General features: G+C 39.9%; 1 protein-coding gene across 3 annotated transcripts in view; it reads right to left on the bottom strand.

Moving 5' to 3' along the window:
- Window positions 1-16284, bottom strand: part of KDM2A (lysine demethylase 2A) — a 118183-nt gene that overhangs the window by 56673 nt on the left and 45226 nt on the right. The window contains exon 3 of one of the 3 annotated variants that reach the window (XM_044259806.1): window positions 10366-10420. The exons of the other annotated variants lie outside the window; for them this stretch is intronic. Within the exon in view, the coding sequence (XP_044115741.1) occupies window positions 10366-10368 (3 nt within the window). The 5' untranslated portion in view covers window positions 10369-10420. The remainder of the gene's footprint in view (window positions 1-10365; window positions 10421-16284) is intronic. 3 annotated transcript variants of the gene reach the window in all.

The raw sequence follows: 16284 nt of genomic DNA, 5'->3' as shown, positions 1-16284 counted from the left end.
CCTCCCTCTCCCTCTGCCCCTCCTTCCATTCGTGCTCACTCACTCTCTCAAATAAATGAAATCTTAAAAAAAAAAAAAAAGGACAAAATGATAATGATCCTCTCAATAAATGCAGAAAGAGCATTTGGCAAAATTCGACATCCCTTCATGATAAAAGACAGTGAACAAATTAGGAATAGAAGGTAACTTCCTCCAGCTAATAAAGGGTATCTACCACAAACCCACAGCTAACATCATACTTAATGGTAAAAGACCGAAAGCTTTCTCTCTAAGATGAGGAGCAAGACATGGATGTCTGCTTTCATCACTTCTATTCAACACTGTATTACAAGTTCTAGTGAAGGCAATTAGGCAAGAAAAAGACATACAAGTTTGAAAAGAAAAGTAGAACTATCTCTATTCACAAATGGCAGGATTTTGTACATAGAAAATTTTATGGAATCCACACACACAAAAATTTGAGTTATATATTTATATACTAACAATGAAAAATCCAAAAATGAAATTAAGAAAACAAGTCTATTTATAATAGCATCAAAAAATACAAAGAAATAAGTTTAACCAAAAAAAGCCAAGACTTGTACACTGGGAAAAAACAAAATATTGTCGAAAGAAATTGAAGATCTAAATAAATGAGAAGACATCCTGTGTTCATGGACTGCAAGATTTATTATGATAATGACAGTACTCCTCAAATTGATGTACAGATTCAACACAGTATCTAATGAAATCGCCTTTTTTCCTGCAGAAATTAGCAAAATCATCTTAAAATTCCTATGGAAACGAAGGGAACCAGAATAGCCAAAACAATCTTGAAAAAGAATAATATCGGAGGACTCACACTGCCTGCTTTCGAAACTTACTAAGAAGGCTATATAATAATCAGGACTGTGTGGTGTGGGCATGAGGACAGACATAAAGATCAGCAGAAGAGAACTGAAAACCCAGAAATAAACCTTTACATTTATAGTCAACTGATTTTCAACAGGGATGCCTAAATAATGCAGTGGGGAAAGGAGCCCAATGCAGGGGGCCAAAATCAGGAGCCTGAGATAAAGACCTGAGCAGAGATCAAGAGTTGGACACTCAACTGACTGAGCCACCCAGGCACCCCGGGATGAGAGTCTTTTTAAGCAACTATGCTGGAACAACTGTATTCACATGTGATAGAATGAAGTTGGACCTCTAACCCACATCATATACCACAAAAAAAAAAAAAAAAGCACATTAAAAATGGGCGCCTGGGTGGCTCAGTGGGTTAAGCCGCTGCCTTTGGCTCAGGTCATGATCTCAGGGTCCTGGGATCGAGTCCGGCATCCGGCTCTCTGCTCAGCAGGGAGCCTGCTTCCCTCCCTCTCTCTCTCTCTCTGCCTGCCTCTCTACTTGTAATCTCTGTCTGTCAAATAAACAAATAAAATCTTTTAAAAAAAAATGGATCAAAGACTTAAATGTAAAGGCTGAAACTGCAGTTCTTAACAAAATGTGGTGTAAATATTCATGGATTTGGATTAGGCAATGGATTCTTAGATATGACATCAAAATAGTCTAACAATAACAAAATAAATGAACTGAATTTCCTCAAAATTAACATTTCTTATGCTTCAGAAAACACTCTCAAGAAAAATAAAAGTCAAACTACAGAATGGGAGAAGATATTTGCAAATCGTGCATCTCACAAGTATCCAGAAAATATATCTAGATAGACATATAGAATATATAAAAACTCCTACAACTTAATAATAAAATGACAAAAAATTTTTAATAAACAAGCAAAGGGCAAATAGCTTGAATAATTATTTCTCAAGGATATATAACCGGCTCCAAAAGCACATGAAACACTATCAGTCACGAGCTCATCATTAGTCATTAAGGAGACACCACTTCATACCCATTAGTCAGATAGGAAGTGCTGGTAAGAGCGTGAAGAACGTGAGACCCTCATACACAGTTGGTGGAAATGTAGAAGAGAACAACAACCCCTTTGGAAAAAGTCTGGCAGGTCCTCATTAAACAGAGTTATCATAATACACAGCAATTTCATTCCTAGGTATGTACACACATATACCTACAAAAATTCGTGACATTATTCATTATAGCCAAAACGCAGAAAACAACCCAAAGGTCCATCAAGTGAGGAGTAGATAAAAATATATCTACTAGATATAAGTGGATAAATGTATATCCAGGGGAACCCGGGTGGCTGGCTGGCTCAGTCATGAAGCGTTTGCCTACAGCCTAGGTCATAATTCCTGGGACTGAGCCCGGTATCAGGCTCCCTGATCAGCGGGAAGCCTGCTTCTCCCTCTCCCACTCTCCCTGCTTGTGTTTCCCTCTCTCACGCAGTCTCTGTCAAATAAATAAATAAAATCTTAAAAAAAACAATATATCCACAAAATGGAATACTGTTTAGCAATAAAAAGGAGTGAAATCCTGATATATGCTACACCACAGATGAACTTTGAAAACATACTGCTCAGTGAAGAAAACCAGTCACAAATGACTACATATTATAACATTTATATGAAATATCCAGAATAAACTCATCTACAGAGACAGAAACTAGATTAGTGGTTACCAGGGGCTGGAGGGAAAAGAGACAGGGAACCACTGCCAATGTCTTCTGGGTTTCTTTGAGGTACTAAAAATGTTCTGGAATTAGATAGTGGTAATGTCTACACAACTTTGTGAACATATTAAAAAACCACTGAACTGTACACCTTAAAAGGGTGAACTGCACAGTACAGGAATTGTATCTCAATAAAAAATGACTGGCAATCTGTAAAAGAAAAAGGTAATACACATGTATGTTTAAATAAAGCAATGTAGGGGCAGCATCTGGGTGGCACAGTCAGTTAAGCATCTGCCTTCGGATCAGGCCATGACCTCAAAAGGTCCCGGGATGGAGTCCCACATTAGGCTCCCTGCTCACCGAGGAGCCTGCTTCTCACTCTCCCTCTACCCCTGCCCCTGCTTTCTCTGTATCGCTCTCTCCAATAAATAAAATCTTAAAAAAAAAAAAAAAGCACTGTAGTTTGATAACATCAGAATAGGGTTTGAGGTAGACTAATTCAAGACACTGCTTAAGTAACATTTTTGACAAAGCAGTATTTTTTTCTAAACAACTGCAGTCATTTTAATTAATTTTATATGAATAGACAAGTGACTAAAAAAAGTTAAGTAGTCAATGAACTCCTTGATGTGTCAGGAATGCAAAAGCTATTTGTTAGTTCTAAGAATTTCCACTCCTATCAATTGATGTAATTCACCACATTAACAGATTAAAGAACAAAAAAGATATGATCATCTATATCTGTGCTGTCCAATATGGTAGAAACTAGCCACATGTGGCTCTAAGATGTAAATTAAGATTAAATACATTTTCAACAAATGATGCAAGGAAAACTGGGTATCTGCATGCAAAAGAATAAAGATGGGCCCTTACCTTACACTATATACAAAAATTAACTCAAAATGGATCAAAGACCTAACCAAAAAAGTTAAAACTCTTAACATTTTTAGAAAACACCGGGAAGATCTTCACAACATTTTATTTCTTAGACATGACACCAAAGCAAAAGCAAAAGCAAAAAAAAAAAAAAAAAGATATACTGGACTTCATTGAAATTGAAAACTTCTATGCAAAGGATACTATCAACAAAGTGAAAAAACAAACTACAGAATGGGAGATAATATTTGCAAATCATGTATCTGATAAGGAATTAATATCTAAACTATATAAAGAATTCTTACAACTCAACAACAAAATAACCCAATTCAAAAATGGGCAAAGGACTTAGACATTTCTTCAAAAAAGACCTACAAATAGCCAATACAGGGTGCCTGTGTCTCGTTGGTTGAGCGTCCATTCAACTCTTGGTTTCAGCTCAGGTCATAATCTCAGGATCATGAGATCAAGCCCGTGTGAGGCTCCCTGCTCAGCGTGGAGTCTGCTTGAGGTTCTCTCTCTCTTTCCTCTTGCCCTCCCTCAGCTGCACAGGCGCTTGCTTGCTTGCTCTCTCTAAAATAAATAAATCTTAAAAAACAAACCAGGGGCACCTGTGTGGCTCAGTTGGTTAAGTGACTGATTTTGGCTCAGGTCATGGTCCCAGGGTCCTAGGATGGAGACCTACGTCAGGCTCAGCAGGGAGCCTGCTTTTCTCTCTCCTGCCTGCTGTGCTTGCTCACTCTCTGTCAGAGAAATAAAATCTTAAAAAACAAAACAATCCCCCCCCCGCCTGCCTCTCTGCCTACTTGTGATCTCTGTCAAATAAATAAATAAAAACTTTAAAAAGAGGGGGGGGGGTCCTGGGTGGCTCAGTGGGTTAAAGCCTCTGCCTTTAGCTCAGGTCATGATCCCAGGGTCCTGGGATCGAGCCCCGAGTCAAGCTCTCTGCCCAGCCGGGGGCCTGCTCCCCCCCCTTTCTGCCTGCCCCTCTGCCTACTTGTGATCTGTCAAATAAATAAAATTTTTTAAAAACCCAAAAAACGAAACACAAATGATCAATACACATATGAAAAGATGCTCAGTATCACTAATCATCAGGGAAATGCAAATCAAAACCACAATGAGATATACTTCACATCCATTAGGATATCTATTATTAAAAAAAAAAAAGACAAGTGTTAGCAAGGAAATGGAGAAACTGGAACCCTTATGCATTGCTGGTGGAAATATAATACAGTACAGCCTGTATGGTAAACAGCAGGGCAATTCCTCAAAAAATTAAACATAGAATTACCATATGATCCAATAATTCCACTTTTAGGTATATACCCAAAAGATTGAAAGCAGAGACTCAAACAGATACTTTCATACCAATATTCATAACAGCATTATTCACAATAGTCAAAAGGTAGAAATAGTCCCAAATGTCCATTTACAGATAAACACATAAAGAGAATGTAGGATAGTGATACAATGGAATCTTACTCAGCAATAAAAAGGAATGGAGTTCTGACACGTGGGGCACCTTGGATGAACCTTAAAGGCATCATGCTAAGTGGAAGAGGTCAGATTCAAAAGGATCAATATTATACGATTTCACTTACATGAGGAACCTAGAACAGGCAAATTCATAGAGACAGAAAGCAGATTAAAGGTTATGGGGGTGGGGGGTTGGGTGGCTCAGTTGGTTAAGCGACTGCCTTCGGCTCAGGTCAGGATCTTAGAGTCCTGAGATTGAATCCAGCATCTGGCTCCCTGCTTGGCAGGGAGTCTGCTTCTCCCTCTGACCCTCCCCCTTCTCATGCGCTCTCTCTCTCTCTCTCATTCTCTCTCCAAAAAAAAAAAAAAAAAAAAAAAGTTACCAGGGGCTGTGAGGAGAAGGAATGAAGAATGGGGAATTACTGCTTTGAGGTTAGAGTTTCTACTTGGGATAAAAAGAAAGTTTCAGAAATAGTTTCAGAAAGTTTCAGAAATAAATAGTGGTAATGGTTGCACAAAGCTGTGAATTAATTAACTAATTAATTAATTAATTAATTCCATTGACGTGTACACTTAAAAACAGTGAAAATGGCAAATTTTATGTTATATGTATTTTGCCACAATTTAAAAAAATCACACAACATACCAAAACCATTCCTAGAGAACCAATGTACAATTTTATCATTTTAAATTCTATATCAGGGGCGCCTGGGTGGCTCAGTGGGTTGAGCCTCTGCCTTCGGCTTGGGTCGTGATCCCGGGGTCCTGGGATCGAGCCCCACATCGGGCTCTCTGCTCAGCGGGGAGCCTGCTTCCCCCCTCTCTCTGCCTGCCTCTCTGCCTGCCTCTCTGTGTACTTGTGATCTCTCTCTCTCTGTCAAATGTGAATAAATAAAATCTTTTAAAAATTAATTAATTAATTAATTCTATATCAAGCAGTTTCTTTTTTTATACCTAAAATAGTCACCCTATGAAAGTCAGGAAATAGGATGGCATTATTTTACAAATGAAGAGGGAAAAAAAGGTAAAATTGACCTAAGTTAAGTTTTTTGGATAACAGAAAAACAAGAAACCACAAGTGTCTATAAGCAAAAGTATCTAGTGTCAATTCTACTATTACTACTATGCTGTGTGATTTTAGGCAGCTAAGTAAATCATTTAACTTCTCTAGATCCTAATTTTCCCTTGGAGGTAAGTAATTTAAGGTCCCTCTGTGTTCTAAAATGAAGTCCTCTATAATTTGGTTCCAACTGAGATCTCACTCTTGCTCCTATATAAACTACAGTGTATGGAAAATCAGCTAGGTACCAGACCCACAGGTCTGTTTCTCTTTATTCAAAGAATATCTAATTTTAGACCCAGCTCCCTGTGTCCTAACCTGGCACAGGTAGAGACCTATGTTGAGACCTTCCAGGTTGGCAGGGTAAACCTCCTAGGGACTTCCACATCTTCCTCCTGTCCTTCCATAACTCCTGCCCCCTTATTAAACAAACCTTCACATATCTCCATCTACCAAATGTGAGAAGTAGTTCTTTGGGGGCGCCTGGGTGGCTCAGTGGGTTAAAGCCTCTGCCTTCGGCTCACGTCATGATCCCAGGGTCCTGGGATCAAGCCCACATCAGGCTCTCTGCTCAGCAGGGAGCCTGCTTCCCCCCTCCCTCTCTCTGTCTGCCTCTCTGTCTACTTGTGATCTCTGTCAAATAAATAAATAAAATCTTAAAAAAAAAAAAAAAAGTAGTAGTTCTTTCTGGGGCACCTGGGTGGCTCAATCATTGAGCGTCTGCCTTTGGCTCAGGTCATGATCCGGGGGTCCTGGGATCAAGGCCTGCATCGGGCTCCCTGCTCAGTGGGAAGCTTGCTTCTCCCTCTCCCACTCCCCCTGCTTGTGTTCCCTTTCTCTCTGTGTCTCTCTCTGTCAAATTAAAAAAAAAAAAGAAGTAGTAGTAGTAGTTCTTCCTGGAGAGCTTAGGCAATTCTCATCCCCAAAGGTACAATGAAATCAGAGGAGGAGTTAAGTTGCATAAAGTAGGAAAAGGCTGTTACTATAATGACACCCAGAAAGGCTACTGCTCTGAAGGTAAACAACAGCTCTATTAAGATTATCATCCTTGGGGCGCCTGGGTGGCTCAGTGGGTTAAAGCCTCTGCCTTTGGCTCAGGTCATAATCCTGGGATACTGGGATCCAGCCCCACATGGGGCTCTCTGCTCGGCGGGGATCCTGATTCCTCCTCTCTCTCTGCTTGCCTCTCTGCCTGCTTATGAGCTCTGTCAAATGAATAAATAAAATACTTTTTAAAAAATTAAAAAAAAAAAAAAGATTATCATCCTTTCAGGGTGCCTGGGTGGCTCAGTTAAGCATCTGCCTTCAGCTCAGGTCATGATCTGGGATCCAGCCCATGTCAGGCTCCCTGCTTGGCATGCGGTCTGCTTCTCCCTCTCCCCAACCCATCCCCTACCCCCGACTGTGCTCTCTCTTGTTATTTCTCTGTCTTTCTCAAATAAATAAGATCTTTTCTTTTTAATTTTTTGAAGATTTTTATTTATTTGCAAGACAGTGAGAGAGAAAGAGTGAAAGCATGAGAGGGAAGAAGGTCAGAGGGAGAAGCAGACTCCCCGTGAAGCTGGGAGCCCAATTTGGGACTCGATCCCCATGACCTGGGCCAAGGGCAGTTGCCTAACCAACTGAGCCACACAGGCGCCCCATCAAACAAAAAATCTTGAAAAAAAAAAATTATCATCTTCCCTACTTTATAAAAAAAAAAATGAAGGACAGAAGTAATGTGCCCAAGTTACAAAGCTAGTAAAATTGGTGTTGCTGGAATTTGAATCCTGACACTTTGGTTCTAGAACCAATGGTCTTAACTACAGGTCTATGCTGACACTAGTTTGGAATGAAACTTTAACCACACCAGCAGCTTGAGGCAGCTAGAAGAAACTGGCAAAGGAAGGAGACTCCAGACAGCTTAAATGGCTCTGGCAAAGAGAGGGGAAGTGGTGGGATCTTTTGGAAACAAATGACACTCTATAAATTAGAAAACTGCTTCGTAGATAGGAGGTTAACAAAAATCTTCCCCAGGGTGGGAGATTTTTGGCATTTGCCAAGGAACACTACATTTCTAGGTCTGCTGCTGTTTATTTGACCATTCCTGGTTTTAAAAGATCTTTAAAATTTTTAAGTAATCTCCACGCCTACTGTGTGGCTTGAACCTACAGCCTTGAGATTAAAAGTCACATGCTCCACAGACTAAATCTGCCAGATGCCCCCTACCATTCCTGAATTCTAATTCTAGTTTTTACCTGACAAATTATGTTACTGGTCTTTCAGCTATTCTGACTGAAAAATATTACTATTCCTAACCAGAAACCATTTTATATCAGAGTGCTTTGAACTTAGTACATCATATATGTTAGTAAAATTTGTTCTCATTCACTAAATTTGTAGTAAACTAACATTTATTTACACACCTTCTGTAAAGATGAAATTGCCAATATATTTTTTACCAAGATTAATTCTTCATCTCCTATTTTCTCTAAGATTTTGATTTTACTCCACTGCCTAAGGGGAAAAAAAATTAATTACAGAGCCTCCACTGGTGATGGTTTAAGAAGTCAAGAAACAATTAGATTTTCATGTCCCACATCATGATACTGCTATTAAAAAAAAAAGTTTGAGGGCACATTTTTAAAAATTTAGATGGATTAAATCTGGATTTTTACAAAATACACCAAATCCCCACTTGATTACCCTTAATATGCACTTATATACACTTTAAAAGAAGAAAAATGCTCAGGCTCTCATCCTCCCCCACCCTTCACAAACATACAAATACATATATATCCCCCAAATCAAGTGAACTTTAAAGTGTTGTTCTCATGTTCTCTTATTTCATGTTTTGAGAAATCAACATGGCCTACCTCAAGGTCACACAGAAGCAGATATACACACACACACACACACACACACACTCTGACAGATTGCTGTCTATACCCTCCTCCCACTGCATGTGAGTACTATAAAAATTATCTGAACACTTAACTCACTCATAAAACAGGGACACACTGACTATGGAATAACAACCAAATACTCCCCATACAAAGAAAAAGGCACAGTTCTAGCCCTCAAGAAGACTGCTGGCCAGTAGGGGGAGACAGACATGTAAATAAATTATAGTATTGCAATTCAATGTGACATGTATTAAGACAAGTAGATACAAATGTTATTAAAACTCAGAAGGAAGAACAACTAGCACAGAGGGGTTGACTAAGGCTCCACCATAAGAACTGATACAAGAGGAAATGTTTATTCATGAAGTATAACTTTACTAAATACCTACTAAGTTCCAAGGTCAAAGGATACAGACTCTTAATGTTGCGCCTCTATGAAGAGGTGACCTCTTCAAACTTTTTTGGGCTTCCCTCTCACCCTACTGGATTTCTCAATATCTCATTAATAAGATATAAGTAGACAGAGCACAAGCATTTTTCAAAAATAAAAGATTATAATCTTGGGGCACCTACATGGCTCAGTTGGTTAAGCATCTGACTTTGCCTCAGGTGATGATCTCAGTGTCCTAGGGTCAGACTCCACGCTCAGCAGGGAGCCTGCTTGTCCCTCTGCTTCCCTACCCCACCCTGCTCATTCTCTCTCAAATAAATCAATAAAATCTTTTTTTAAAAAGGTTATAATGTTTATTTAGAAAATCTGTATAATTCCATTTTACCTTACTTAATGGGGGATTTTAATGGGAACATCCTAAGGAAGTACAAAAATAGTGGAAATCACTTCCTTACAGTTTTTATCTTTTGAGCCATGTAACACTGTCCCCAAAATAGTAGGAGACCTGAGCCCAAGGATTAAGGAAGAACCCACCCTTAGTTTTTTTTATGTATAACTACTCCAATACATTACAAAGAAGGCATACTGATGAACCGGCATGGCTGGAAAAGCTTGCCTTTCTTTTTGAAAGTTCAGCTATGTCAGTCTCAAGTATTTTCTGGGCAACTTACATCAACTTCTGCAGAGATCAACAGTACACAGAACACTTTCTACATATGAAATCTTTACGAGACCAGTTAATTTCAAGAAAAAGACAAAGTAATCCATAAAAAGAAGATATCTACAGAATTTGGCAAGAAGCTTATCCACAACTAAGTCTCTCTTGATTTAGAAGGAAAAAAGGGGCATCTGAAAAGGCAGAAGCTCAAAGATAGTGAGCTTCACTTTGTGTTGGATATACAACACAATGTGAACTTTCTCCTCAAGGTTCCTGCAGAACTGGTGTCAAATACCTACTATATATACAGAATGATCCTAAAATTCTCTGGAAGAGTCAGCATACACTTAGCCTGACCACAAATATGCCCTCCACAAAACCAACTAGCTGAGAAATGAGTTAAAGTGCTGGATCCCTTCCACCAACATTGCCTGCTTTTCTACATACCATTTAGTATGTTCAGTGCGCTTGCTGCAGATTTAACCATGATATCATCACAATTCTGCAAAGGAAAAAACCGTGGCTGTTAAGTAGCAAAATCACCCTCTGAAGTTCAGGATGAAGATAAGGCACCTCATCAACATCCTGAAGGAAAATAATCTGAGTTCAGATGTTATACCAAAAGCACATTTTTGTTCCCTCAAAGGAACAAAAATTCAAATATACCTACTTTTCTCCTTGGATAATGACAAAAGAAGTATTCGTAATATTATACTTTCTATCAACATGCAAAATATTCAATTAGTTTATCCATAAGCAGCCTGGTAAAGATGTGTTAATTCTTCACTCTACCTTCTGTCCCATTCTTTCAAATTTTCATTTCCTTTTTGTAGCCCCAGAACATTTTTTAAATTTATCACTTTCACTATCTGACATTTAAAAATTAGTCTAAAGGAAACTGTATCCCCCCCAAAATGTTAAAGGTTTGCTTTTTCTAATTATTTACCTCCTAGAACAAAAAAGGGAATTTTAGGGGCGCCTGGGTGGCTCAGTGGGTTAAAGCCTCTGCATTCTGGGATCCAGCCCCACACGTCAGGAATCTCTGCTCAGCAGGGAGCCTGCTTCCTTTCCTCTCTCTCTGGCTGCCTCTCTGCCTACCTGTGGTCGGTCAAATAAATAAATCTTAAAAAAAAAAAAATTTAAAAAAAAAAGGAATTTTAGAAAGCCTAATTACTAGGAAACAATCTTTAAATTACCCACACACAACAAAAAAATATCATCCAAAAATGGAAACAATAATGGATTCAGAAATACTCAGTTTCTCGCTCAACCTAACCAATTTCTTAACTTTATTTTCAATAGCCAATGAACATTCACTGAGATCCAAATACTCCCTGAACACTTCTGTTTACTGCTTGATTTGTTTCTACAGCAACAGACACCCAGAACACAGAATACAAAGATAATGCCTAGTTTTTTTCACCATCTTCTGTAACTGATGCAACTGATGCAACTCTAAGTCATTAGTATAATAATACATGGTACAAGCCATGCCACTGCAGCTCCTGGAAGGTAAAGATTAGTGTACCTATTAGGCAAGAACAATTTACAGAAAAAGAGAAAACAACAACAACAACCTAGAAGTTTATCTCAAATTTAAAGAAGTAAATGATCTTTATGCCTGTCACTGAGTAAGGTACTGCAGACCTCAGAAGACAGCTTGTTCTGAAAAACACTGATTTGAGACATTTGCTCAGTAAATAACACAATGAAATGTGCCACACACGCATCTTCTCCGAAGTCTTTCGGTTAAGTTTAGGGAGCCAGCAAGTAGTCCCTGGAAGCAAGATTATATAAATGCACCTATTTCCAGTCTTGCTACATTGCTCTCATCAGGATGCTTTCCTCTACCTCCCTTCTCTCTAGAACTGATAGGTTTTTGATTCACAAAGGTCAATCTCTTAAGCAACATATGACCTTTTTTTCCAAACTGTCAAACTTGAGATTTAAAGGGGTCATGAAATTTCATGTGTAGAAGTAGTAGCTCCAGAAGGAACTGGCAAAAGATCAAGAGCTGATATTATAAACTGTCCCCCACAAACACATACACTCCTCCCCTCTCCTACTGTCATGATTACACTACAATCCTGGCAAGACCTCTTTCCTTCTGAGCTTTCAGTTACTCATCTGTGCCAACTCAAGTTAAAGCAGAAAAAATTATGTCTTCACTCCTGTAACTACCTAGGAACATTAGTTTAAGACTGGTAAACTGGGGGCGCGTGGGTGGCTTGGTTGATTAAGTATCTGCCTTCAGCTTGGATCCATTCCAGGGTCCTGGGTTTTAAGCCCCACACTGGTCTCCCTGCTCCATGGCAAGGGACTGCTTCTCCCTCTCCCCCTGCTTATGCTTGCACTCACTCTCTCTCTGTCAAATAAATTAAAAAAAAAAAAAAAAGACTGGCAAATATCTTCTTGTTGCTGGACTGTTTAATGCTTGAAGTCAGTTTACTTTTTTTTCTTTCTTTCTTTCTTTTTTTTTTTTTTTTTTAGTATTTTTTAATTTATTTGTCACAGAGAGAAGGAAAATACAAGCAGGGGGAATGGTAGGCAGAAGGAGAAGCAGGCTCCCCACTGAGCAAGGAGTATGATGTGGGACTCAATCCCAGGACCCTAGGATCATGACCCGAGCCTAAGGCAGACACTAACCAACTGAGCCACCAGGCATCCCTGAAGAAAATATTTAATAAAAGTAGTTATACTTGGGATGCTTGGGTGGCTCAGTCAGTTAAGCCGCTGCCTTCGGCTCGGATCATGATCCCGCGGTCCTGGGATCGAGTGCCCCATCGGGCTCCTTACTCGACAGGGAGCCTGCTTCTCTCTCCCCCTTTGTCTGCCACTCTGCCTGCTTGTGTGCTCGCTCTCTCTCTCTCTCTCAATCTGACAAATAAGTAAATAAATAAAACCTTTAAAAAAAAAGTAGTTATACTCAAGCTACTAAGGGAAACTAATAGTGCAACTTAATGGCCACATCTTTGCTAAATTTCTCTAGACTTAAGCATCACATCTTACAATATTACCAATCACCTTCAGCCAAGTTCAAATTCTTAGAAAATTCACTTTCAGGGGACCCTTGGTGGCTCAGACAGTTAAGTGTCTGACTCTTGATTTGGGCTCAGGTCATGATCTCAGTGTTCTGAGACTAAGCCCTACGTCCAGCTCTACACTAGGCATGGAGCCTACTTAAGATTCTCTCTCCCTCTTCTTCTGCCCTTCCCCTCACCTCTCCCTCAAAAAAAAAAAAAAATCACCTTCAGGTATGACTCTATTTATTATTTATTATCTTAAGCAATACTACATAATGAAAACAAAGGAACTGGAGTAAGAAGTGGGTGTGAGCCTGGGTCTAAGTACTGCCTTCAAATTCCCTAAGACATTTTTTTTCTTGGTTGAAAATGTCAAGAATTTCACCAAACATACAGGATTGCTGTGAGGTTTAAATGAGAACATATGGGGAGCCTGGGCAGCTCAGCTGGTTGAACATCTGCTTCAGCTCAGGTCATGGTACTGAGATCCTGGGATTGAGCCCCGAGTTGGGCTTCCTGCTCAGTGGGGAGTCTGCTTCTTTCTCTTCACCCTCTCCCTCTGCCCCTTCCCCCTGCTCAAGCTCTCTCTCTCTCTCTCGCAAAGAAATAAAATCTAAAAATAAATAAATAAATAAATAAATAAATGAGAACATATGTACAAATACTCTGCAAACTGTGAAGTGCCTTACAGATTAAAAGAGAGGCTATGTAGAGTAGTGGCAGGGTTTAGACCAAGTTTCCAGGGTTCAAATCCCAGTTTAGCCTCTCACTATATATGATCTACTTTTTTTTTTTTTTTTTAAAGATTTTTATTTATTTATTTGACAGAGAGAGATTACATGTAGGCAGAGAGGCAGGCAGAGAGAGAGAGGAGGAAGCAGGTTCCCTGCTGAGCAGAGAGCCCGATGTGGGACTCGATCCCAGGACTCTGGGATCATGACCTGAGCCGAAAGCAGCGGCTTAACCCACTGAGCCACCCAGGCGCCCTATATATGATCTACTTAATAGAAGCCATCACCCAGGACTGTATATGGATTAAATTAAACAGAAACAAGGTAGCCAGCACTTGTTTTAAAAAAAAAAAAACAGCAATTGTGGTTTTGAACATAAATCAAAATTGGGAGTGGGAAACCAACCATCTTGCCCCCAAAGAATGGTCTGTGTGACTAGAGATAAATCATACTTCAAATGCCTCTTCTCAAACAGCATTAAACATCAGACAAGAGTTTTTTTTTTATCATCCCAAGCAATAGGTTTTTAATAAATTTTCTAAGTCCACCCCTTTGGAATGGAGCTCTTTTCTGATTACACCATCTCTAAATCTCTTCACACCAAATGTCTAATCCTAGGGATGAAATTTTATGAGATCCAACAACTGCATTCTCTCCACCCTCTCACTACCAATAGTTTAATATGAAGGTTTAATTTCTAGAAGGGGTTATTCAGGAGAAGGCCCTTTTCTAAATAACAGAGTTCATATCATTTTTAACTTCTAGGTAGAGGGAGCTTGAAAGAATGGTCAAATCTGAACAGGGGAAGTGTAGAGTCAGAAGACACAGCAGCAATGAGCTTATACTAGAACAAACTCCTGGACATTAAGACAATCAGACGGGCGCCTGGGTGGCTCAGTCAGATGAGTGTCTGTCTTCATCCAGGGTCCTAGGATCAAGTCCTGCATTGGGCTCCCTGCCCCTACCTCTGCCTGCCACTATCCCTGCTTGTGCTTGCTCTCTCTCTCCCTCTCTGACAAATAAATAAATAAAATTAAAAAAAATATATTTACCAAAAAAGAAGACCAGAGAAGGTTGAAAGTAAATTCAAGGAAAAAAGAGGGCTGACCAACAAAAATAAAAGGCTTAAACAAAATCCATACCTGCTTGCCCGGGTTGCTCTAAATCTTTAGAAATAATCATTATACATACTTACAGACCATAAGAATTAAAACATCATAATCTGAATTATTTGGTATAATAACTGATTCTCTTAAATCGTTGGAATGTAATGAGAGAAACCCTGGTGAAAATATGCCAATTATGTTAGAATTTCTTATTGCCAAGAGGAACAGGATTAACCAAAGAAACTGATATTATTTAATAAATTTTAATTCATCCTTCACTATACTTCTTAGGCAATCTGTTCAGTAGTGGGAAGAAAGTTCCTAAGATAGACAGTAAATTATCAGAAGAAGGCCCTAAAAGCTCTCTCCCTACCACTATCCTAATGGGAATTCTTTTTTTTTTTAATTAAAGATTTTATTTATTTATTTGACAAAAAGAGATCACAAGTAGGCAGAGACACAGGCAGAGAGAGAGAGAGAGGAAGCAGGCTCCCTGCTGAGCAGAGAGCCCGATGTGGGGCTCAATCCCAGGACCCTGAGACCATGACCTGAGCCGAAGGCAGAGGCTTTATTTAACCCACTGAGCCACTCAGGCGCCCCCATCCTTCATGGGAATTCTAAACCTGTGTTTCCCATGGCCTTTGCCCAAGGAAGTACACGTTTTAAGTTCTTACTACAGGCGGAGTAGTGTCTAAGGCACAACAGAAAGAAATGGATGGAAGACAGCTACTATTTTCAAGAATCTCACAGTTTATATGTAAAACAAAACCCAGTTAAGAAGGCTAAAGGCACAGGAAAAAGCAGAATGAGAACAAGATCCTACAGAAAGTTTAAATGATCCAGCTTCAAACAGGTGAATGTGGCTAAGAAATTCAACAGCTGGAGGCACCTGGGCGGTTCGGTCATTTAAGCATCTGCCTTCGGCTCAGGTCATGATCCCAGGGTTCTGGGATCGAGCCCCACACTGGGCTCCCTGCTCAAAGTTTGGTTTTCCCTCTCTCTCTGCCCCTCCACCTGCTTGTGCTCAAGGGCCCGCACTCTCTCTAATAAATTTTTTTTAATCTTAAAAAAAAAAGAAAGAAATGCAACAGCTGAATATCAATGAGGCTAGGTATTACTACATATTCAAAAATAATAAGAGCTGGGACGCCTGGGTGGCTCAGTTGGTTGGGCGGCTGCCTTTGGCTCAGGTCATGATCCCAGCGTCCTGGGATTGAGTCCTGAATTGGGCTCCTTGCTCAGCGGGGAGACTGCTTCTCCCTCTGCCTCTGCTGCCACTCGGCCTGCCTGTGCTCGCTCTCTCTCTCTCTCTCTGGCAAATAGATAAATAAAATCTTTTAAAAAAAAAATAAAAATAGGGCGCCTGGGTGGCTCAGTGGGGTAAGCCGCTGTCTTCGGCTCAGGTCATGATCTCAGGATCCTGGGATCGAGTCCCGCATCGGGCTCTCTGCTCAGCGGGGAGCCTGCTTCCTCCTCTCTCTCTCTCTGCCTGCCTCTCTGCCTACT

This window comes from Neovison vison, chromosome 7 (assembly GCF_020171115.1).
Source record: "Neovison vison isolate M4711 chromosome 7, ASM_NN_V1, whole genome shotgun sequence".
NCBI classification, from domain to species: Eukaryota; Metazoa; Chordata; class Mammalia; order Carnivora; family Mustelidae; genus Neogale; species Neogale vison.
The sequence above is the reverse complement of the archived record's forward strand: the minus strand, read 5'-3'. Positions and strand labels throughout refer to the sequence as shown.